This window comes from Petromyzon marinus, chromosome 31, assembly GCF_048934315.1.
Source record: "Petromyzon marinus isolate PM22_M1 ecotype Great Lakes invasive population chromosome 31, UKy_Petmar_22M1.pri1.0, whole genome shotgun sequence".
NCBI lineage: Eukaryota > Metazoa > Chordata > Hyperoartia > Petromyzontiformes > Petromyzontidae > Petromyzon > Petromyzon marinus.
The window spans coordinates 5,870,722-5,896,093 of record NC_133697.1 but is presented as its reverse complement, the minus strand read 5'-3'; the positions used below and the strand labels follow the sequence as shown (position 1 = coordinate 5,896,093).

The 25,372-nt window shown below is 50.7% G+C and overlaps 2 protein-coding genes across 2 annotated transcripts in view; both read left to right on the top strand.

The window, feature by feature from the left end:
- The first annotated feature begins 10,048 nt into the window (after positions 1 to 10,048).
- Positions 10,049 to 13,127, top strand: LOC142929604 (ATP-dependent translocase ABCB1-like). The gene is made up of 3 exons (XM_076071188.1): positions 10,049 to 10,980; positions 12,001 to 12,197; positions 12,911 to 13,127. The coding sequence occupies exons 1-3, from the start codon at positions 10,615 to 10,617 to the stop codon at positions 13,125 to 13,127; spliced, it is 780 nt and encodes a 259-aa protein (XP_075927303.1). The 5' UTR covers positions 10,049 to 10,614.
- A 2,129-nt stretch (positions 13,128 to 15,256) lies between these two features.
- Positions 15,257 to 25,372, top strand: part of LOC116947956 (ATP-dependent translocase ABCB1) — a 39,700-nt gene continuing 29,584 nt past the window's right edge. Inside the window, exons 1-4 of the mRNA XM_032964303.2 lie at positions 15,257 to 15,421; positions 22,799 to 22,923; positions 23,636 to 23,816; positions 24,549 to 24,773. Of these exons, the coding sequence (XP_032820194.2) occupies positions 15,257 to 15,421; positions 22,799 to 22,923; positions 23,636 to 23,816; positions 24,549 to 24,773 (696 nt within the window). The remainder of the gene's footprint in view (positions 15,422 to 22,798; positions 22,924 to 23,635; positions 23,817 to 24,548; positions 24,774 to 25,372) is intronic.

Sequence of the window (25,372 nt, the reverse complement as noted above, 5' to 3'; positions counted from 1 at the left end):
CGGGAGACTCAACGGAGACCGGGGTGGCTCAACCGAGACCAAGGGCAAAGACTCTGTCCATGCATTGTCGTGAAGTGGTGAATTAGTATGGTGATTATTTTTTTGAATTATTAGGTAACGGACTTTTTACGTCCCTGTGAAGACTTAGCAGATTGTTCCCAGGGCATGCACATGAAAGTGTGCATCTGATTTGCGAGATGCAGTGTGGAAGCCCGGATTGGGGGCTCGGGAAGAATTGTATAAACGCCCACTCACACACACACACGCGCGTTGGTAGTCTGTCGTTTTAAATGTGAAAAGGATAGGCTTGCATCGAAGACCTAAAGAGTTTTGTCGGTACAACCTGCAGTGCCAAGATACTACCAGTGTCCACCACGAGCAGTGTCCATCGTGGGCAGTGTTCACCATGAGCAGTGTTCATTATGGGCAGTGTTCACCATGAGCAGTATTCACCACGGTCTGTGTCCACTGGGCAAACATCTTGGCGTATATACCGTCTGGTTTAAAGACATTTCCTATTTTCAGATTCTGAGGATGATTGATATCACGTTAGTTTCTCCTCAAAATTATATTCTGCATTAAATATACCTCGGTACCCCTCTTCAATGACATTTTTTTCTCGTAATGATGTACCACTGCGACCTTGCTATCATACGGAGCTGTGATCTAAAGATAAAAGGTTTTCAGAAAATCATTGTTAGCATTTGTCACCCTGGGTGTTTACCGATAAGCCGCGTGTGTCCAATGAATGGCAGAAGGACCAATGTAAGGTGGAATTGAGTCACCGTAGAATTATATAAGGGTTTGGTGCATGGGAGGGGGAGGGCAGACCTTCAATAGCGATTGGAGGAAGGGAGGGGGGCTACTTGATCCACTTTCTCCTTCCCTTCGCCCCCCTATCCTACCATCCCCCCGCCTGCTCCCTCCTCTGCGCTGCCCTCGACGCTGACCTATGGAGCCCGAGTGTTCGCGTTTCTCTCCCATAGCATGGAGAGGCTGCCACCTACTGCCTACTCCATGTACATTTTTTTATTATTATTATTACATTTTGGGAGTAAAGCCGTGATAGAGAATTCATGATGGACGTGCCCTGGAGAAGGTCCTATTGCCCAAAACGTCGCCACATATACAGTATATACCCTTTTAAGGCCACGGTGTTATTTACGAATTTGTTGAGTTTCGGCGTGTCGCCTTTAAAAAAAAAATACTTTACCGAGAGTCAAATCTTTTATTTAAAGTTAAACTCCTGCCGCTGGCAACTATGGCCGCGTGCCAGCGACTCGCGGCGTCGCGCAGATTTCACTTTCCCCGCCTGTGCCCGCCAAGTGAGCTGGCTGCGAGCTCGTTGGGAGGTCACGGAGGGGGGGGGGGCAAGGGGAGGGGGGCTGAAGGTTGCGTGTTATCCATAACAGAGGTGTTTTTTTTGGGTTACACCGCGCAAGCACAGAAATGTGTCGTAAAACCCGCCACCGCCCGACGCAGCCACTTCAGCGAGGGTTGTCACGTCAACAAAACGCGCCATTTCGTTACGAGTACAGCACACCGGCGTTTTGGAGAGTGTTCGCATGTTTTGTTTTACGTGACAAACCTTACTAACTGGCTGTGTCGGGTGGTGTCGGGTTTGACGACACATTTATAATTACAAGATCTGACCCAAAAACCTCTGTTATGGATAATATTGGCCGCGAAGGCCCACGCGACGCGCGTTATAGCGGGTGCTTTGGAAGCTGCAACTTGAACCCCCTCCGTCCTACTGTCATCGTGTAATCGTGCACAACCCGCGCAGCGCTTTGGTCGCTCCACTGCTGGATGAGGGCCCGCCCCACAACCGTTAATCACGCAAGTCAGCATGGGGTTGGGGAAGGAGGCGTGGGTGGGGGGGGGGGCAACTGCCCTAGTCTGACAACGTAGCCCTGCAGCAGCCCACAATAGCACCCGTGCCCATGCACGGCGGGTGCCCATCCAAGCCCTAATCCAGGCTCGAGTCTGCTTCGCGCTCCGATTAGCACGGCTGGCCACGTGCGCTGCGACACAAGCTCAGCGCGTCATCGCACGTACGACGATATTGGGCGCGTTCCAGGTGATTTTGGGTCGTAGGTTTTGACTGTGCAGTGTTGTGCAGCTATCGAGCTATTCTTTCACAGATTTATGAATTGTTCAATAGAACGGGGGGGGGGGGGGGGGAGGGGGGGTGTTTAAGGGACTGAATGTTGGTAAAAGGTACGACAACGATGTGAAGATGATCACGAGTTCATCACACTGCCCGTCTCACGATTGGTGAAAACAAAGCTACATTTGTGAATGCATTTCAATCCAGGAGCGAATAACCGATTCTACATTTCTTGTTTGTCATGAAAACAATCACATAATAGTGTCCACGCTGTTTGGCCGTGGTAGTTTGCGCACTGCACTAGGGGACCTGGCCACCTGGGTTCAATTCCTGGCCACGCAACAACAACAAGCCAGGTAAGCCTATCTGAACCTATTCTGGACTCGCAGGAGGTCGACTCAGCCTTAAATCAATTCCTGCTGCGAGACTGGGGAGACAAAGGTGACCGGCCGTGTACCTGGCCACACCACCACTTCGTACGATGTGCCAATCTTTAAATCAAGTGTTTCCCTCTTTTTGTGTGTTGTGTCACGTCACATGAATTTTCCGGATCTCTCACAGAGCCTTGCAACCAATCATGTTAGAGAACGCCCCGTGGAAGTGGGTACCACAGAGCTGCCTCTGAGATCATTCCAAGTGATTTCTCGTCCACATAGATTGGGGCCGGGGGGGGGGGGGCAGCATTTTAAACATCAGCATTGGGGGGAGGCAAAGGCAGCTGGAACGTGTGTCGCTGACCACACCATTATTAAATGGCCACAAATGATAGCGCAACGAAGTGGCGTATCACGTGGAAACTTGTAGCAGCCAAATACTCTAAATTAGAAATGCACGTTGATTCTAAATGTGGAGGGAAAATTCGAGGACCCGGAGAAAAATCCACGCGACCACGGGGAGAGAGACATGCACACTCCAAATATACAGCAGGCGTCAGGGTCTGGATCGTACTCACGACCTCCTGTATGCTAGGCGAGGGAGTTAACATCTCACCACCACGGCGCTCCCTCTCCTCCCACGTCTTCTGAAATCTCTCCTCACCTCCGCCCAAGTTCCCCCTTTCACCAATCCCCTTTTCACATCTTTCCCCACCCCTGACCGTATCCCTCTCCTGTCCAATCCTCTTCCTCTTCAAATTCCCTGGTATAAATCACGGGGGGAGAGAGAGAGAGACATACAAACTCAAAATATATACAGCAGGCGTCAGGGGCGGGATCGAACCCCCCACCCCCGACCTCCGACCTCCTGTATACTAGGCGAAGTAGTTAACATCTTGCCACCCTGACAAATAGCTGCTCGCCCAGGGCACACTTGTCCCCTACGGTTTGCAGGGCCAAAGGTGAGGGATCTTTGGCATGGGCGTGAGAGCGAGCGCGCGCACGTGTGTGTGTGTGGTGCGTAACCGCGCGCCTTCGTCACACCAACACACACAAAACAACGCGCGCGAAAAGTCCATCTTCTCATTGCTGACGCCGTTTTATCTCCCCGCCGATCCGAAGCGGGTGTGGAGGAGGGGGGGGCCTTGATCAACTTCGCACCGCGGAGACCACGTGCCCTGACCCAGACGTGGGGCCCCCCATGGGGGGCGTCTGCCGAGGGAGAGGATGGTGACAAACAGCGGTGCGGCGATAGCGATCGTCGGCGCTCCTTTGTTTGCCTTGCCCTTGCTCAGCGTGCCGAGGCTGGGGGGGGTGGGGCTCAAGGTCTGTCTGGCAAGCAAGGACCCGGCGGCTGATATAAATAACGGATGGATCGCGTCGGAGTTATCAAGGTGCTGCATCGGTGTGAGCTTATGCACAGAATGAGTGTTAATTGAGAAAAAAAACAACAGTTTTTATTGTTGTTTCTACCGTTGCCGAGAGAATAGGAAGATGACGACGTTTCGGCTGGCATTCATAAAAAAAGTGTTGAGCATTACACCCGAGAGGGAATCTTTAGAAAACAATTAGTGAGTGGCGTGGTAGTTTGCGCACCGCACGACGATTCATGGCCCACCTGGGTTAAATTCCTGGCCATGCAACAACAACAACAAGCCAATCATCACCTAGCCAGTGAACTGAAACACGTACACCAAGCTCTCAAGATGAATGGATATTCTGACCACACAATCCGTAAAGCTGTCACCCAACCGTTGGGAAACAACCATCTGAGGACCCAATCAAAACCATCACCTTGCCATACATAGCAGGGGTCACCAAAAAGATTTCCAAAATCTTGAGCAAACACAAGATCCAGGCTCGATTTAACACTACTTAAAATTCGTGATCTGATCCCATCTGTGAAGGATAGGATCGCTTATATGCAATGCCCTGGCGTCTACAAACTAAGCTGTGTCTGCGGCAGTAGTTACATTGGGGAAACTAAGCGACATGTCTCGGACCGTGTTCGTGAGCATAAGGCAGATTTGAAACACGGTAGGACCAATACCTCGGCCGTGGCTGATCATTGTTTTAACGCGGTTAACTCACACAAAATTGATTTCTCTAAGACGAAAGTACTTTGTAGGCCCACTGACTATCAACAAAGATTCGTTCATGAAGCAATCCACATATACAGACACAGACACAATTTCAACCGAGAGGATGGGTACAAACGCGGCAATTATTGGAAGGGCATCATCAACCAGTTTAAGTCATAGGGGCAGTCCATAAATTACGTCACGCGATTTTGACCGATTTTGACCGATTTTGACCTCCCCCTCCTCATCACACAGCATCACAAAAAGTCAGATCCCCCTCAAATGTGACGTCACAAAGCTCTGCCCCCTCCCCCCAACCATATTTCCATTTAGAAAATCAAACATGCTTCAAATCACTTAAAACTATTGTCATTGTAGTGCGTATTTAATGTGGCGCTGCACTCTGATGTTGTAGGAGAAAACACATATTAAAAAGGCGTTGGAAAGCTGAAATTTAGCATAAAATTCACTTGAAAATATTCAACGTCTAACTAAAACTGCAGATGTTCAGAATATTATATTGAAATTATCTTATAATTATAAAATATTAAAAGTAATTATAACTATAAAAATACTGTAAACTTTATAGTAGAACAAATCAACATGGAGAGTACAATTACAACAATCACATTCAATCCAGAGAATGAAAAGCCCTGGTAGAATCATTAAAATCTAAATGTTTAAAAACAATAATTCAAAAATTTTACAAAATGTATGCTTCTCCATTCTTCCATGAGAAGCAAAATGCTCCTTCATGGAATAAATAAAAGGTGGCCTTAGTAAATTTAAATAATAAAATAGTTAATAATAAAAATTTATCAAAATTAGTGCTGTTATCACAATTCTATTGTTTATATTTATTTAAAGTTGCGCATTTTGATGTGACGTCACATGTCTGACCCCCTCCCCCCCTAGGTGTGTGACGTCATTCATGAACGGCCCCATAACTGGCCGTGATGTTCCCATCCTGCCACCTTCCGATGTTAGTTTTTATTTTCTCCGTGGCTTCGGCTCTCCGATTTTACATCAACACGCTAATCTCTCACATTAACATAGCCACCTCCGCGCCCTCGTCGTGGAGGCCGCTCTCCTATCTTACATTAACATTCTAGACTTGAACATTAACATGCTAATCTCTCACATTAACATCACTAGCCCCGCCCACTTCGTTTACGACCCTTGGGCTACGCCCATTTTAAACTTTTAGAACAGTCTGCCTCGGCAGCTTTACTCTTTTTTTTCTCCTCCTGATGACGATCGCTCGTGTTGTGATCGAAACGTCGTGGTTTTTTGTTATCTTATTTGAACCTATCGACGTGACATTACCGAAGGACCCAACGAATATTAATTCCTGCAGTCACGCAAGCTTTAAGTCAATATCTACCCGAGCCTATTCTGAACTCGCAGTTGGTAGGCTCGGCTTTGAAATGAATTCCTGCTTGCGACACTGGGGAGACGAAGAAGGGTACCGAAGTTGGCGAGGACTTTGGTGGTTGGTGATTGGGCCAGACGACGACGGACTCGACGTGTTTCAATGAGTCTCTTCTTGGGGGGGGGGGGGGGTTTGCTCGCTGTCAGTTAACCTGGGAGTCGCGAGGGTGGCAGGGGGAAGGAAGCTCCACCAATGGAGGCAGCAGAGCGAAAGTGGATCTGGCGGGGGTTCGACAAAAATCCTTGGTTTCTGGAGTAGGGATTGCGTGGCGAGAGTAGAGTGAGATGAGAGGAAGGGGGGTGGCATGCAGAGGACAATACCAGTGATGATTGTCTGAACCGGTCCTGGGCCTCGCCTAGGTCGACTCAGCCTCAAATGAGTAAATTCCTCTACGAGGAAGACAAAGGCCGCCGGGCGTGGTGCTGGCCACCCACCCCCTCGTGTGCTCGCTAACAGCACTTGCCCCAACAGTCTGTTACAGGCTACAGGAGGGGGTCGTTGTCTTTGTTATAGTTACGAAACGTGGACCCCTTTACAGCAACATCTGCGCCGGCTTGAAATATTCAGTATTGGGCTTCGACTACGATCCATCCTGGGTTTAACCACCACACGAATACTGTATTGTGTGCAGAGCTTAAATATCTTAAAACGTATCGCACTTGCCCATGCATACCTCTCTCATCTCATCTCACTCTGCTCTCCTCCACGCACTCTGAGCGGGCATCGGTAGCGTAGCTGCGCTAAAGCACTGCGCCACGCACACTACAAAGATCCCCCATATAGCCTTAATAGACTGGAGGGGCAAGTGCTGTTAGCGAGCACCTATGAAGGCCGGAACGGTACACGAGGGGGTGGGTGGCCAGCACCACGCCCGACCGCCTTTGTCTCCCTAGTGACGATGTTTACACACCGCACCAGGTACTCATTTGAGGCTGAGTCGACCTAGGGGAGGCCCCGGGACCGGTTCAGATAATTGTCACTGGTGTTGGCCGTGAGCGGGAATCGAACCCGGGTCGCCAGGTTCATAGCGCAGCGCGGTAACTGCTACACTATCGCTCCACAGACACAGGAACACACGCAAGGAACCGCGACTCGCACACCCGCGCGGGGGCCACCTTCTGTGCCGACTTGAGGGAGCAGCAAGGCGGGTTACCACAGGTCACGTCCGATCTTTGCTCCCACGTAACCGTGCAATTATGCCTGTGCGTGCTGATGCTGCTGATCCTGCCCACGTGGAGGCCCGTGGTAAACAATGGGGACGCTGATAACGGCGCCTGGACCGGGTGGCGATGGTTTCGGACTTTGTACGCGCGGCTGCCACCAAGTGTCGTCGCATATAAAGGTGAGGTTGGGACACACCTCGGGGCAGTCAGTTCACCCGGGGCTATCGGAGGCACCACCACCACCGCCGTCGCCGCCGCCACCACCAACCATGAAGGTACGACTCACGGCCCTCTTGGTGTGTCATCGTAATGCAGAGAAGAAGCGGCGAAGGTTGGGACACCATTCGGACTTCATCTTTAGTGCCTTGGCCTTTGGGGCTGTTGGGGCTTGACCATTACGGTTACTGGTATCTCAGTGGCCTCCCCAATTCTCTCCGTCTATCTCTGCGTCTAGCAGCTTCTTGTTTCTCTTCTGCTGCTGTGTCGTGTGGCAAGGTGAGGTTTGTAACGTTACACGTGTGGATAAAAGTCGTCTCGGGTGTGGACCAATCAATTTCAAGGACAGTGCATATCATGATCAGGGTTGTCTCTTTTTTGTTTGCATTTTGACTGCTTGTGTTGCGGTTATTGCAAACATGATCCCTTGTAATAAAGGTGTCAGTTTTGGTGCCAGATAAAAGGGTAAAAAGCTATTACTACGTGTGGATATTTGTATTTTACCAGGTAAGACCCCCCCCCACTGCGTTATCTATACAGCCCTTTTTCAGAAGCGGCCTGGCCACAAATGATTGCTCAACAAAACGGCTTGCCATTTTGGACATTTATAGCAGCAAAATAATCTTAATTATCGAAATGCATGTTCAGATCGATATTGAGAGTTCGCTGTGTGAAACTGCATTGAGATAGACGCGCATCACAGGGAACTGTGCGCAGGTCAAGCTATGGTTAGCCACCTCCAAGGTACAAATAGCCGGGAGATATCGTGAGGAGAAGCTCACAATAGCTGGAAATGGGAAGAAATTACTGGGGAGGACTCACGGTTTAGTTTTTATTTGTACGTGTTTGGGTGATTTGTTTTTTTCATTCTCCTTTGCACGGCGAGCGTGTTTTTGCATTGTCCGTTGTTGTAACGTTTTTGCCCGCTCCTACTGGACATCTGTGCAAAAATCTTTATCGCTCATCGGATTCCTCCAGCGCAAACAACTGTTGTGATTGTGAACTCACCGTATTCTTCTTCATCTGTGATTCGTTGCTGTCGACGGCACCTGCTGTTCTTCACTTTTCCCGCACCCCGGGGGTGTGACGCCCCCCCCCCCCCCCCAAGTGGGAGCAGCGGGTTCGCCGCTGCTTGTCGTTGCGGAGGTTCGCGGTTCGACTCCAGCGGCCGCCCTGGTTAATACCACAGTGTGTCTTTGCATGTATGTTGTGCTTCTTTTGCACCATACGTAGCCAACCGTGCTAATCGGAGGTACGGGGGAAGGACAACAAGCAACGTCATTTCCCGTGATGTCACGTTTTTTTGGAGAGAGCCGGTCGGATAACAAACTAAACACAAAAAAGCGTTTTCGATATAGAATTAAAAGTGCATAGCTCAAAGTCGCTTCCCAATATCGGAAGGAAGAGTGTTCCAGACCGTAGTAGTAATAATAATAATACACGCCATTTGATATGCGTTGTACTTTTCAGGAACGCATCCCCGACACGAACCGGGGTATTACTGCACTCAAAAGTATTTGGTCATACTGGCAGTATTGCACGACGAACAACAACCAACTCAACACCCGCGTCAACAACACCGTGGCCGTAAAATGAAAAATAAAAATATATTATCGGCAACGTTTCGGACAAGAAGGCTTTTGAGAGACGTCGCGGATTACATGTGAGAGTATATTTGGACAGTATATATTTATCTTAAAGCCGCAGTGTTGTTAACGGATGCGTCGAGTTGGTGGCGTTACTTGTCTACGGTAATCAAAAGTCGCCGCAGTCTTCGTCAACGTATATAGTTCATAGTTTCATTTATTTGGTATAGCCCTGTGAGCCAACCGCAACAAAAAAAGACATGAACAAGAAAAACATCTTAAAGTGATAATGTGACTGTGCAAACAGAAAATCCAGGAAAAAAACATCAAAAATATTCCTGAAATAGCACCGTACACCAACGCTGTGTGCAAAAAATCCCAGTGGGATGCAAGTCAAATAACAACAACAATCACAAGACAACTAAGATTAACTCCGTACTACAATAAACAAAAACATGGCCAAAAACCAAAAAACGTTTTCGCAATCACCAAAATAAAGCCATAAATGCAATGTAACAGTGATCATAGGGACTGTGATCGAATTTTTAACAATAAACTACATAAATAAATTATAACACCAACATCTAGAGCCATATTTTAGGCCAGAGCCCGCTCTGACTTAACCCTTCACGAACACCTGTAGAACATCACCTCGGGGTCAGCTGTGCCACGTGCACCTCTTCACGAGTGTGTGAGTGTGTGTACGCCTGCACAGTGGGGGGAGCGGTAGTGTAGTGGTGAGCGCGCTGCGCTACGAACCCGGCGACACCGAGTTCGATTCCCGCTCACGGCCAACAACCAGTGACGATTTTCTGAACCGGTCCTGGGCCTCACCTAGGTCGACTCAGCCTCAAATGAGTACTTGGTACGTTGTGTGAACATCGCCACTGAGGAGACAAAGGCGGCCGGGCGTGGTGATGGCGACCCACACACTCGTGTGTGGAGCCGGCTTTCATAGGCCTTTGCTAACAGCACCTGCCCCAACAGTCTGTTAAGGCTACACGGGGATCTTTTGTCTTGCACATTGGCCAAGCTTATGTTGGTGTGTTCACCACGGTTAATTGGTTAGGTAAACAAAGGTGGAAGCGGTTACACATGGCACCTGGGTCTGTTCCGTCACCTGTCAGCGATCCTTCACCACGTGGCCTCAGAATGCACCGAGCGCCTTTGAGGGCTCAAGCGCTGTCGTGAATCGTCCCCGCCACTTAGTGGCGAACGGGCGGCGGCTGTTGTCGTTTTTGTTGATGTTGCCCATTGGCCACAGCGGCTGCTTGCTGCTGTTGCAACGTTGGCCAGGTGATGGTGACTCACACCTGTGCTGGGCCTCTCGCAAGATCGTTGACGCTTGCCGCCACGTGGCCAAGCTGTTGCCAACACGCCTAAGGGCGCTCTGTCTCTTCCACGGCATGTGTACAGCAGCCCTCTTGTCAAATCCACTGCTGGATGAGGATCTCAAGATTGAGCGCGCTGCGCAGGTCCCCCTGGGTGTTCTCTGAGCAAGTTGTACACTTCACCACGCTGAGTCCATGCGGGTTGATGAAGGCGGAGAGCATTGGCGCGGGAGCATAGAAGTATAGTACAGCAATAGATGTTTGCTGCACTGCCCTCTGTCGCACCGCACACTAGTCCCGCAGCAGCCTATAACACCTGCTATGCACAGCGGCCACCCCATGCAAACTACTCTCCTGGCTGCCCAACCCCTGTTTAGCTTCGCATATCCGTGGAGACCCGGGGCACATTCCGGGTTAATTTTGGTCATCGGCTCTTTACCGGGTGTCGTGCACCAAGGTATCTTCATCATCAGTCACCATCATCATCATCTGCCGGTGATTAATCTCACTGCTGGATTGAAGGCCTCTTCCCAAAGCCGTCACGCTCAACGGGTGCACAACGTTGTTACAATGCTCACGTGCACGTTGTTGTGCACGGTGTCGATGTACGCCTCGTATCGCCTACAGGACGACAAGAAAAAGGATTCCTCCAAGAAGACATCACAGCCAGTCAAACCGCTGGACCTGGTGAGCGTGCGTGCGAGTACAATTACGGCAAGTCGCCTGACGAAGCTGGTTGGAATCACCAGCGAATTGTAAATGCTGCGGGTTTACTCTCCAACACACCGGTGCGCTGAAGTAGTAACAAATCGGCACTTTTCGTTTACGTGACAAACCTTGCTAATTGGCTGTATCTGGTGGTGGCGGTTTTAACGACGCATTTAGATATTTACGCGTTCTAACCCCTCTCCCCCCCAGAACCCCCCCCCCCCCCCCCACCCATTGCTATGAACCAATACAAACCACACAGAGCCGACGGGTCAGAAACTCGGAAATGCTTTAAGGAAACCACCACCACCACCACAGATCGAGGTGAATCGGTGTCGGTGCGGGACGCTGTTGAGGTGTAAATGGTCAGCACATTAGACTCGCACTCCACAGAGGTCGCCCGCTCGAATTGACCTCCAGGACGCGGCAGTCGAAACAATGGGGCAGCGGTTTTCCCAGGCCCCTACTCCCTCCCCCACCACCACCCTCGGCCTCTGTCCACCCAGCACTGCAAATGAGGACAACCGCGGTGAGTCCGTGATCGGCAGGGGTGGGTGGGACAGTGCTGCTCTCTACAACGTAGACCAGAGGGGTCTCAGAGGTAGCTCTCCGATATGCGCCTCCGCGGGGCCGCTCTCGAATACGAACGGTCGCACTGCTCTGAAAGAGGTCCGAATGGACGTTTCATCAGTGTGCGCGTGTGTGTACGTATGTATGTATGTATGTTGAACTTCTTTCGCACCGTCCGTAGCCAGCGGCGCGAATCAAAGGTCGCGATGTCGATTGCGCAATCGTAATAACATTTTGGGTGGTTACAAAAGAGCACAGCAAAACATGCGTAAGTGTGAAAGGAGAATGCGGGGACCGTGAACGAGGTTACTCGGTGTCATTTCAGAGTTTACTACAGGTCACCCCTCGGGGGTTAATTTCAGTCAATTCCCAGGCCAGTAAAACGAAAGCAATGTCGCAAACTCCACACGCGTCTGCGCTTGGGCCCAGTTCCGCTTTGCAGACCGGTGGGACATCTTCCTCATGGTGGTGGGGACGCTGTCGGCCGTGGGCCACGGGGTCACCTACCCCATCCTCTTCATGGTGTTTGGGGACATGACCTCGTCCTTCGTGGACTTCGGCAAAGTGGACCAGTGCCAAGGGAACTTCTCCTGCATCGGCAACATCCTCGCCAACGTCACCTTCGAGTGAGAGATCTCCACGCGCGGGCAGATCGATTTGTTTTATTGATGACAATTTTAATTGCTTTGACAACAACAACAACAATCGGGCAGCCTTCGCGCGTAATAAGAGGCGTTTAACAATCACAACTTAAGCGAGTTCTACAAACATTGTCACAGTCTGGGGTTCACCATTGAAATGAAGAATCCATTCCTTTTTGTCTCGTTTCTGCTCTCTCATTTGCATCGTTTCCGATTTTATTTCGGTATTGTTTGAAGTTACGTTCATTCTTCGGGCATAAATGTGGCATCAGCACATCGTTTTGGGGGGTTATGCCGTGGGTAGCCAGAGCAGCCACATCAACTTTTGTAGGTGTATGCTCTCGTGTCTAAGTTCCCCACAGCCACCAACCCGCACTAACTAGCGTGGTGAAGTATGGTCAAAATAACCGGCGCGTAGTGGGGAGGCCCTCATCCAGCAGCGATTTGACAAAGGGGCTGTCCACGGTACTCGCTGTCACTGTGTTTATCAAGCTATTCAAATCCGCGCATTTTTTTTAATTTGGACTTTCGCACACTGAATTCGCCGCGTGCCCATCGCACGCTCTTCACGATCAACATTGACCCACGTTAAATCAGGGTCAATCTCTATTTCGTCGATATCTACCCCGCATTCATCGAGACTGACGCTGATCGACGCGTCGGCGCCCGCCCTCCCGCCCTCCCGCGCGCTCTTGCAGCATCGAGGACAAAATGACGGAGTACGCCTACTCCTTCATGGGCGGCGGCGCGGCCGTGATGGTGCTGGGCACGGTACAGGTGGCGTGCTGGGCGGCGGCGGGCGCGCGCCAGGCTCACCGCGTGCGCCGGCTCCTCTTCCGCTCCATCCTGCGGCAGGACGCTGCCTGGTTCGACTCGAGCCAAGCCGGCGAGCTCGGCAACTGTCTCACCGAGTGAGTGGACCGGCGCTCGCCGCCGCACCTTCCTCGGCCAGCTACGATTACCGCCCGCCCGTGCCGTTCCCGTTGAGGTGGCACCCCGTCCTGGGCTAATCTTCCGAGTGTTCCCAGGAGAATAAAGAGCTCCGGTTTTTTGTCAGTTGTGGAGTAGTAGTATGAGCGGTCGTAATAATCACAGTGATGATAACACCACCGCTCAAGACAATTCATTTTGCGTGAAGGTATCCCTTCTTCTGATAATGCGAGATCTTTTCTTCTCCTCCTACTTCTTTTTCCCATGAAATATAATGAGGTCTTTCGTAGCTCGGAGGTGGTAACCCTGTCTGATTCAGCACCGCGCGGTGCTTCCAGACGGGTTTGGTAAACTCTGGTACTGGATGGAGGCCATTGGGACGCTTCACGGTAGTTGATTGAAATAGATTCATGTTTTCACGTCCGTGTCAATGCCCACGACGTAGGCCTCTTCCTGATTAGCCAAAGTTAGAAAATAATCTCGGCACTTCCTGCCGATTTGTAGAGGAGTTTGGGACCAAAAAATCAGGTGCAGAGATTCAAGTGGCGGGGTGGGGGTGTCAGGTGGAGCAGTTTGCCTTGAGCCTCAGATCTGAAGAGGTCTCAGAACGAGCAGCCTCATAGGGGGCACCACAAAAAAGGCCAAAGGGGCCTGATTTGGAATTTTGCCCTGGGCCTCCAAAAACATCAAAAACCTTTTGGCGGCCCAGTCAGGCAGTGAGCCTTCTCCTCAGACCACCGTAACGTGCACATTACAAGGATCCTCATCCTAATCGGTCACTGTGGACGGGCTCTTTAGCACCTGACAGGATCACAAAAGTTTTGCTGCAAATGTGTTATTTTTCATATTGAAAAGAACCAGATTCGTGCCAGTGGCTCTAATCAGCAACGTTAAGTGTTGGGCCACTTTGTTAAGGTGATGTGAATATAGTTTAGGGGTTATTAGTGGGATTATAAAAATGAAAAAAAATGAAATCCCATGCTTTTGATATCCATCCCCCAGGTTTTTTTTTATTCCCATTATTTGATGGGAAAGATTATTTAAAATCTATAGAATCAAGCTACGTGTTTTAAACAGTTCCTATACGTGCCACATACCAGAGGTGTCACCTGTCGGTACCGCCTATCGGCACCGCCTATGGTGACGAAATGTTAACGATCCCACTTTATTTACACCACGAGTAAAAGTGAAAACGTGGTAAGCTTTTAAATTCGTAGATTATCACATCATTCACTTTTATTGGCCGTGTAAATAGATTGGCACTGCAAACATTTTGCCACCTCAGGCGGTACTGATTTCTGGCCTGTGTACTAATTCTCAAATGCTCCTTTCTCAGAATCAATAATAATCATAATAATTTGATTTAATGTAGCTTTTAATCTCAATGCACTGCACAGGTCAAGCATGTAAACACAATGAGCACGATCAGACAAAATATATTATCAAGAAAAGTAAAAAAAACCTGAGTCGAGCAGATTGTGCAGCGGCTGGCCACATCTATGGCGAAAAATAGACTTTGTGTGTCGGAAATGGAAATATTTTCTGGACAACTGCCTGCGATTAAGTCTCAATTCACATGAAATGTTGGTTTCAGCCAAGTCACCAATGACCGTGCAATAAAAATGCATCACTTTAAATTTGGCAAAATTTCAACTTTACAAATTCAGGTATCGGTTTGACTGTCACGTGATGGACCTCACTCTCATATGCACAGCGAGTGGACAAGTGGTGTCTGCCACTGTGTGTGCACCAGATTGCACTTGAAGAAGGGAAGTCGGAATTAGCTCTTGTGATATCCACTTGCTTCCACTGGCAGTCCTCTAACACAGAGCTCCTCTATGCCAAATTATCTATCCCATGACTTGACGCCGAAAGCACAACCGGGATAACATTGGGAGATCAAAAATAAATGTGCGTATGTGTGTTGAACTTCTTTCACACCGTACGTAGCCAAACCGTGCTAATCGGAGGTTCGGGGGAAAGGCAACAAACTAAACAAAATATTAAATCCTCGGTTAACACCGCGGGCACACGTCTCCCTGCCGGGAAGCCGGAGGGTCTGATTGCGATGTATTTCTGTCCGCTGCCACGCCTGTCCCCGGCGAAGCAACGTGATGAAGATGCAGGACGGCATGAGCGACCAGGTGAGCGTCATGCTGCAGCTCGTCGTGAGGTTTGCGGCCGGCCTGGGCGTCGGCTTCTCGCAGGGATGGAAGCTCACTCTCGTCATCATGGCCGTCAGCCCCCTCATCGCCGGCACCGCCGGCGCCGTCTACCTGGTGGGTGGAAATTAAATAGACACGACATAGACACGACACAAGCTGGCCCAGCCTCCGTGCTTTTGGCTGAGAGGTCGCTGGAAAATGATTTCAGAACTAACATCTCAAACACATTGCACGTCAACAACGCTGTGGCCTTGAGAGGAAAAAATATATATAAATGAGAGGCAACGTTTTAGGTAATGGTCCTTCTTCATAGCACATAGAAAGGCCAGAGATATGGTATAGAGTTGGAGACTGCACTTGTTTACACCATGGGGCCTGATGATGATTAAAGTTTTTAAAATGTATTTCTGATGACCAGTTATTACATTGGCATATTAATAGTTATACTAATAGTAGCTATTGAGGAACAGACAACCCCTTCGATAATCAAAACGTATTCCTACTAAATAAACGAAATTATATTCAAACTAACATATAAAAAATGCTGCTGGCACATCGGAATGTGCGAAGGTTTGTTCTTGTGAGCGCAAGACACGATCCACTTCGCAATGCATTACTGGGCACCAATTAGCAAATAATAAAACAAAACTAGTTCTGTGATATCCGCTTCCGTGGGATCTTCTGTATCACAAAGCATTGCACCGCCCTGCAAGAGACCGAACGTATTCCTCGTCACGTGACGTGACACGTGACACCGATACCACATTGGGAATACATTGTGGGGGGGAGAGGGGGGGGGTAGAAAGATAAAAAACATACCAATATGAAAAGAACGTGGAGTGATGATGAACGGGAGTTGCTGTGTGCCACTCCGAAGTTTACTTCGGTGCACGCCGCAGGTTAGTGTCGGTCATTCACCCGCCTGCCGCGTTGCACCTTAACACGTGAACCCGATCACCGAACACGGCGCTTCCTGCCGGTCGCGCTTTATATCGCCTGAAAAGGAGTTGTCGGGGGCAATTTGTGAGCAGAGGGTCTCGTCTCGCGGTGATTTTCCCACTCCCGAGGGGTGACTGTCGGTGACTTCAGAGGGTTACTCTGGGTCTGTCTGCAGGTAAACGTCTAAGCCGCTCCGTGGGAGCCCGCCCCCTGTGCGAGTGCTGTGCTCGAGCGTGCAAAGGTTAAGAGTGGCAAAAGTGTCACTGAAAGCCGTGTGCAGGAATACATGCTGTTGATAGCACGCAACTATTACGCACGCGCACGCGTGTGTGAGCGGTAGCGCGCTGCGCTACGAACTCGGCTGACCCGAGTTCGATTCCCGCTCACGGCCAACGCCAGTGACGATTATCTGAACCGTTCCTGGGCCTTCCATAGGTCGACTCAGCCTCAAATGAGTACCTGGTTGCGGTGTGTAAACATGTCCACTAGGGAGGCAAAGGCGGTCGAGCGTGGTGCTGGCCACCCATCCCCATCGTGTGCTGTGCCAGATTTCGTAGGTGCTCACTAAGAGCACTTGCTTCTACAGTCTGTTAAGGCTAGACGGGGGATCTTTGTCTTTGTGCGTGCGCTGAAGTTCTGGTAAGTTTAACGCGCCAATGTTTTATTTTGTCAACAATGCGGTAATAGCTTTCGGTTGGGGGGAAGCTGACGGATAATGCGTGACCGAATTAATCTATCCTGGTGAGGATCGTTGCAGAGGCTGCATAAGAAGCTTTAAAATAAAGTTATTGTCTACGCAAAGATGCTTAAGGAGCCCAGCAGGGCTTTTGCGATACATTCTGAGCACGCGGGACAAGAGAGCGAGTGCTGATCCCACACGATCGACAACAACACAAACGAGGCGGTGCAAAAGGAGGCAGAGAAAAACAAATCGATCCTTGAATCGAATCGCGATGCCGAGTTTGTGACAATTTGTTCCGACAACATTTGATTTTCCAAACCCCTGTCGTGATTTGAGGTTGTGATTCAACTTTAAAAAAATAGATATATTTTGAGAGGTACATTGTAACGTCTCGAGTGGCCACAAGGGGTTGCATCAAGCAGTAATGATAAATTCGGCTGTTACTTCCCACAATGCAAGGCGCCAACAACATAGTATAATTTTACTTTGAAATAAAATTAGTTTGTTTCGGAGTATTACTTCTTGATTCCTGAAGGGATCATATGTTACTCAATGGCTAATATTAGGCAACTAGTCATATGCCTATTTAAATTCTGGTCATCAGAATGTAATTCTCATCGTGGTGTAAAGTGCGGTGTCCAACCATTATTAATGATATCTCTCTGGCCTCTCTGTTCTATGAAGGCCATCGCCTGAAATGTCACTTATTATCAAAGCATGATACTGGCAAAAAGGTTGCATTATATAGCTGCTCACCCGAGCTATAAACGCGTGTGGCTTTGTCTTTGTACTGTCCGCCTTTTGACGTTCTCTGGTCTGACACTGGTGAGACAAGGCCATCAAGAAGGCTGTCTCTGGTGTAGGCCAATCAGTTTCAAAGACAATGCGTACATTTATCAGAGCGTGTTTGTTTGCATTTTCACCACAAGTACGTGTGGCTTGTGCGAACTTGATTCCTTGCCAAAGGTATCTAGTTGGCGTTTGAACATATTCACACCTCCTGTTTTATTTGCAGAAAGGGGTAAAACCTATTCTTACCACTTATTATATCTATATTTTTTCTTTTAAGGCCACGGGAATTTTTTTGTGCACGACTGCCAAATGCAACATCATCATATATTCTCTCCTTGAGAGGTACATACTTAACATGTAATTTTAGAAATCAAATTGCAAAGGGGCAGATTACCGAATTGCAAGTGGTGACACGGTGTGTGGGTGCCACCTGGTTATCTTGGTAGGCGCTGGCGCGGTGAGGGCAAAAAAATACAAAGATCCCCCGTATAGCCTTAACAAACTGGAGGGGCAAGTGCTGTTAGCGAGCGCCTATGAAGGCCAACACGGCACACGAGGGGGTGGGTGGCCAGCACCACGCCCGGACGCCTTTGTCTCCCCATCGGCGAAGGTTACGCACCGCACCAGCTACTCATTTGAGGCTGAGACGACCTAGGGGAGGCCAAGGACCGGTTCAAATAATCTTCACCGGTGTTGGCCGTGAGCGCGAATTGAATTTGGGTCGCCGGGTTCGTAGCGCAGCGTGCGAACGTCTCCACTACACTAGCTCCCCCCCCGGTGAAGGTGCACACACACAGGGCGGATCTGGGCGCTGTGCCGGCACCAGATTAATAATGATATTTTATTATAATGGCAACAAGGGTTGGGTTTGTGGGCATCTGGGCACGGGGGCAACATTCCAAAACAAGTTAGTCATTTATACCTTAGCTCAGCCGATGCCTTGACCTTCGCCGGCAACGTGTTCGGGCAATGTCGCAAGACTCCAGTGCACGAATCTAGCCGAGCGATTGCAACACGCGTTGGCAAGGCATAGCATCTGCCGTAGTGGCACAGCTACTGGCAAGGCATAGCATCTGCCGTAGTGGCACAGCTACTGGCAAGGCATAGCATCTGCCGTAGTGGCACAGCTACTGGCAAGGCATAGCATCTGCTGTAGTGGCACAGCTACTGGCAAGGCATAGCATCTGCCGTAGTGGCACAGCTACTGGCAAGGCATAACATCTGCCGTAGTGGCACAGCTACTGGCAAGGCATAGCATCTGCTGTAGTGGCACAGCTACTGGCAAGGCATAGCATCTGCCGTAGTGGCACAGCTACTGGCAAGGCATAGCATCTGCCGTAGTGGCACAGCTACTGGCAAGGCATAGCATCTGCCGTAGTGGCACAGCTACTGGCAAGGCATAGCATCTGCCGTAGTGGCACAGCTACTGGCAAGGCATAGCATCTGCCGTAGTGGCACAGCTACTGGCAAGGCATAGCATCTGCCGTAGTGGCACAGCTACTGGAGGCGTCGCGGGTGTGGGGACAGCACAGCACGGTTAGCTGTGGCTAAGAGACACCCACAGCACGGTTAGCTGTGGCTAAGAGACACCCACGGCGTGGTTAGCTGTGGTTAAGAGACACCCACGGCACGGTTAGCTGTGGCTAAGAGACACTCACAGCACGGTTAGCTGTGGCTAAGAGACACTCACAGCACGGTTAGCTGTGGTTAAGAGACACCCACGGCACGGTTAGCTGTGGTTAAGAGACACCCACAGCACGGTTAGCTGTGGCTAAGAGACACTCACAGCACGGTTAGCTGTGGTTAAGAGACACCCACGGCACGGTTAGCTGTGGCTAAGAGACACTCACGGCACGGTTAGCTGTGGTTAAGAGACACCCACGGCGTGGTTAGCTGTGGTTAAGAGACACCCACGGCACGGTTAGCTGTGGTTAAGAGACACCCACGGCATGGTTAGCTGTGGCTAAGAGACACCCACAGCACGGTTAGCTGTGGTTAAGAGACACTCACGGCGTGGTTAGCTGTGGTTAAGAGACACCCACGGCACGGTTAGCTGTGGTTAAGAGACACTCACGGTGTGGTTAGCTGTGGTTAAGAGACACCCACAGCACGGTTAGCTGTGGCTAAGAGACACTCACGGTGTGGTTAGCTGTGGCTAAGAGACACCCACAGCACGGTTAGCTGTGGCTAAGAGACACCCACGGCACGGTTAGCTGTGGTTAAGAGACACCCACAGCACGGTTAGCTGTGGTTAAGAGACACCCACAGCACGGTTAGCTGTGGTTAAGAGACACCCACAGCACGGTTAGCTGTGGTTAAGAGACACCCACGGCGCGGTTAGCTGTGGCTAAGAGACACCCACAGCACGGTTAGCTGTGGTTAAGAGACACTCACAGCACGGTTAGCTGTGGCTAAGAGACACTCACGGCACGGTTAGCTGTGGCTAAGAGACACTCACGGCGTGGTTAGCTGTGGTTAAGAGACACCCACGGCGTGGTTAGCTGTGGTTAAGAGACACCCACGGCACGGTTAGCTGTGGCCAATTCTCACCCACAATGTCGCAGTTCTGGTCAAAGTTAAATAGGGTTTGTTAGTCCTACATATAGCACAACAACAGTAATGATCTCATAGCGGCTCAATGTGGATTTGTAATGAAAGTATTTTTAAACTATTAAACTAATCTATTTTTTATTTTAGCAGGTAAGGCTCACTGAGCTATATAGCTCTATTTCAAAAGCGACCTGGCCACACATGATAGATCAACGAAATGGCTTATCATATATTTATATTGAGCTTCTTTCACACCGTACATTGCCAACCGCGCTAATCGGAGGTGCGGGGGAAGGACCACAAACTAAACAGAAAAAGCTGATTTTACCAAATGAGTTGTCAATCTAGATTTAAAAGTGCATAGCTCCAGTGGCTTCCTAAGATCGGATGGAAGAGCATTCCAGACGGCCGCAGAAGCGCATCTGAAAGCGCGCGATGCTGCGACCGTCTTTGCTCGATGGCTGGCCCATCGAACAGACCTTCCAGCAATATGGAGATGATGTGAGAATTTATAGCAGCCAAATACTCGAAAAGCATGTTTATAAATGTGGAGGGAAAACCCGCAGGACTCAGGGAAGAATCCACACGACCATGGGGATAGCCAAATGCACACTCCAAATATACAGCAGCAGGCGTCAGGGTCGGGTTCGAACCCACGACCTCTTACATACCAGGCGAGGGAGTCAACATCTCGCCACCGAGGCGTCAACAGCCACTGGGAACCATTCGCGGGTCGGACTCTACCCCCCCGCTGCTCCTCTCCCCACCACCCCCCCCACCTCCCCCCACCCATCACCACCCCCCCCCACCCTCCACGTCCTAACTTCGACAGTGCCTGCCCCTGGCCCATGGCGCCACGACTCGCAGATGTCGAGGTGACAGTGATGTAGACATTCCGGGCGATACGGTCACGACAATGATGCAGTGGGCCACCCGTTTGTCCAAGGGCAGAGCTCGGGTTCCTCAAGGCTCCACGTCAGTCGGGGTGACATTGGAGAAGCCGCTTTCTCAAAACACCGTATCACCGCCCGGCGTTTATCAAAGTTTGTGCGATCCTTGGTCGCCGTGGCGTCTGCGCGAGAGTCGCGCTTTCACCAGATTTATTAGGGGAACCGTCTTGGGTGGTTGTGGGTAAATGTAACACCAAAATAAACACTCAAGGGTGTTTTAAAGCTTTCGTGACTGCAGGGATTCATATTCTTGGTTTATATTTGTATTATTTTATTGTTTTCCTTCTACGTGACTTTACCGAAAGAACCAAGAATACTCAAGGGTGTGTTTTACCCAGCCAAATATAAAGAAATAAAAAAGTAAAATAACGTTTATATTGGAAAGGCAAATAGCCTTCTGAAGCAGCGTTCTTTATTTATTTTGGTTTTGTGATGGCAAAGCCCTCATCTCGTTTTATTTATTTTATAATCCACCATCCCCCCCTCTCTTACCTATATAGCCTCTTGTTACAGCAGCCCTTTTGCCCACTTCAGCAATTGTTTCTTGCTGTGGTTGTCCCACCTGATGACGGACGCTTGTGTTGCGCCCGAAACATCGTGATTTAATTTATTTTGTTTTATTTTATACCTACGTGACTTTACCGAAAGAACCAAAGAATATGGGTGTGGAGCAGTTGGCGTAGCGGTGAGCGTGCTGCGCTATGAATCCGGCGACCCCTGCTTTGAGTTCCCACCACGGCTATTATGAGTGGTGGGTGATAGCCTCAACTTGCCTTGGACTCCTTAGACTACACCAGCTAACACTGACGAGTGATTGACACGGAATGTGGAGGCCTTCATCTTCCAGTGAATCGGAAAAGAGTTGAGCATTATTTTATTCATATAGGAATACATGAGTGTTCTTCGTTGAAATGCCCGTGGGCCACTGGCGTCCCCCAGTGGCCTTTAGTGCGAACCCTAACATGGGGCCGCCGACAATACACAAATGTGAAAACACCCCCATCACGCTGTCAAAACCCCAACCGTTTAAAATGTTTGGCGGCCCTCATCCCATCTCATCCCATCCCATTCCATCCCATTCCATCTCATCCCATCTCATCCCGTCCCATCCCATCTCATCTCATCCTATCTCATCCCATCTCATCCCATCCCATCTCATCCCGTCCCATCTCATCTCGTCCCATCCCATTCCATCCCATTCCAACGTCATCCCATCTCATCCCGTCCCATCCCATCTCATCTTACCCCATCTCATCTCATCCCATCTCATCTCATCCCATCTCATCCCATCCCATCTCATCCCATCTCATCTCATCCCATCTCATCTCATCCCGTCCCATCTCATCCCATCTCATCCCGTCCCATCCCATCTCATCTTACCCCATCTCATCTCATCCCATCTCATCCCATCTCATCCCATCCCATCTCATCCCATCCCATCTCATCCCATCCCATCTCATCCCATCCCATCTCATCCCATCTCATCTCATCCCATCCCATCTCATCCCATCCCATCTCATCCCATCCCATCTCACCCCATCTCATCCCGTCCCATCCCGTCTCAACGGCACGCTGCAGGCGTCGACGGCGTTGAGCAGGAAGGAGCTGGCGGCGTACGGGCAGGCGGGAGCCATCGCAAGCGAGGTTCTCTCCAACATCCGCACCGTCGTGGCGTTCGGAGGGGAGGCGCGGGAGGTGGAGCGGTGAGAGATGCATCGTTGGTGTTGCAAAATTACAGCGAACATCTCTATACAATATCGGACTGCATTCGTTATCACTACTGTGCTATCTTTTTTCTCAAAACGTTTCCCTCAATTTCATCGCGATTGTGTTATCGGTGTCATGTCATGAGGTGAATCCATTCGGGTCTCTTGCACAGGAGTGCAACCCTTCGCGTTTGAGAATGGCCCACAGAAGCGGATATCACACAGATATCTCTCAGATCCCTTCAATTGATCCCTGGTCCACCGAGTAGAGGGCAGCATATTTTCTCGCACCCTGCCACTTTGAATCACAGTCGCCATGAAGACGTATTTTACGTCTCAGAGCTGCAATTTATCCCATTTAAGAGCATCGCCAAATTAAATTTGATGGTTTTTGCGTGCAGTCATTGCTAACTGGGGCTGAGACACTCACTTCACTCGACATTGAGACCCAGTTTAATCACAGGCAGCTGCAAAAACAAATTTCTGCTTCAGTCAATCTCCACTCCTAACCCTAACCTCAACGCCTATCTGTCCCTTTCGTTCCATGCATCGTCGTCACACCGATTAACACGATCACCACCACCGCTACGCACCAAAACCAATCCTGATTGGTGGCCGCATTATTTGTGAATTCATCAGCTACAGCTTTCCCCCCCCCCCCCCCCCACTAAATCGTCGCTCCCACCCACCCCCACCCATCCCACCACAGGTACAGCCGGAGCCTGGCGCCTGCGAGCAAGATGGGGCTGCGCAAGAGCTTCATCAACGGCTTCGGCATCGGGATGACGATGCTGGTCGTGTACGGGACGTACGGCCTCGCGTTCTGGTACGGCACCACGCTGGTGCTGGACCCAAACAGCGACGACTACACGGTTGGCACGCTCATCACGGTGAGCCGAGCCGCCCGACCCCCAAGTGCCGCCGCGGCTGTCGAGCGTGCAGGGCGGAGCAACTGTGCACACCGGGGCCGACAGGCCGGGGGAGTGCGTAGGCGCCGGGCCACGTAGATGGGGGGGGGGGGAGGGGCGGGCGGGTGGCCCCATTTCATTTCCAGCATCGGGGGGCCCATGCGAGCCACGCTACGCCGCTGTACTCGCCCCGTGTGCGCGCAATGCTCTTGTGCCGCGTTTCACTGGGGCACAAACACGCACAGATATAAAGCATCACTTTGTCTGGGTTTCGCGAGTATGAGTGTACTCTCCCCGAAGAAACACGCCGCAGTTTTTGAGAGGTGACGAAAATGTATTGTTTTTATTTGTTTGGCTTTTGTCAAGTTGGTGAGCCCAAGTCCCTCTCGCACACAAGACTATATATCCTGGTTGCTCGAGTTCCCACTTGCCTAAACAAAATAAACTCGAACCGTAACCCTGAGCCCGAACCAGAGTTGCGCCTTTGCACGTGTGCGGCTATTCAAGCCGAGTTGGGCCGTGAATTCGGCGCCGCAGGTCAGGATTTTCCACGCCGATCCGGCCTCGCAGTCCACTCGAGAGACGCTAATGCGCCACCAAAAGCGTCAACCACGGGCGTTCGTAAGCGACGAGTGCCCATGGTCACCAGCGGTTGTTTTTTTCCTGCTCCTTTCCCGGCCGTCCCCCCCCCCCCCCCGCTGCGTGTCGACTCAGGTGTTCTTCTCGGTGCTGATCGGCGCGTCCTCGCTGGGGGAGGCCGCCAGCCAGATGGAGTACATCTCGACGGCCCGTGCCGCCGCCACCCCCGTGCTGGCGATGATCAAGCGCACGCCGGCCATCGACAGCGCCGCCGAGTCGGGGCGCCGGCCCTCGTCCACCCAGGGGCACATCCGCTTCAGGGCCCTCAAGTTCAGCTACCCGACTCGCCCCGACGTGCAGGTGCGACGGTCGGGGTGTCTTGGGGTGGGTGGGGTGGTATGGGGTGGGTGAATGTATTGATGTTGAACTTCTTTAGCACCATACGTATCCAACCGTCCTCATCGGAGGTGAGGAGGAAGGACAACAAGTTGCGGGGGAATGATGGGTGGGGTGGCTTGGAGTGGGTGGATGGTTAAGGTCGGTGGATGGTTTGAGGTGGAGTGGGTGGTTTGGGGTGGTGTGGGTGGTTTGAGGTGGAGTGGGTGGTTTGGGGTGGCGTGGGTGGTTTGAGGTGGAGTGGGTGGTTTGGGGTGGCGTGGGTGGTTTGAGGTGGAGTGGGTGGTTTGGGGTGGAGTGGGTGGTTTGGGGTGGAGTGGGTGGTTTGGGGTGGAGTGGTTTGAGGTGGAGTGGGTGGTTTTAGGTGGAGTGGGTGGTTTGAGGTGGAGTGGGTGGTTTGAGGTGGAGTGGGTGGTTTAGGGTGGAGTGAGTGGTTTGTGGTTGAGTGGGTGGTTTGGGGTGGAGTGGGTGGGTTGGGGTGGCATGGGTGGTTTGAGGTGGAGTGGGTGGTTTAGGGTGGAGTGGGTGGTTTGGGGTGGAGTGGGTGCTTAGGCGTAGAGTGG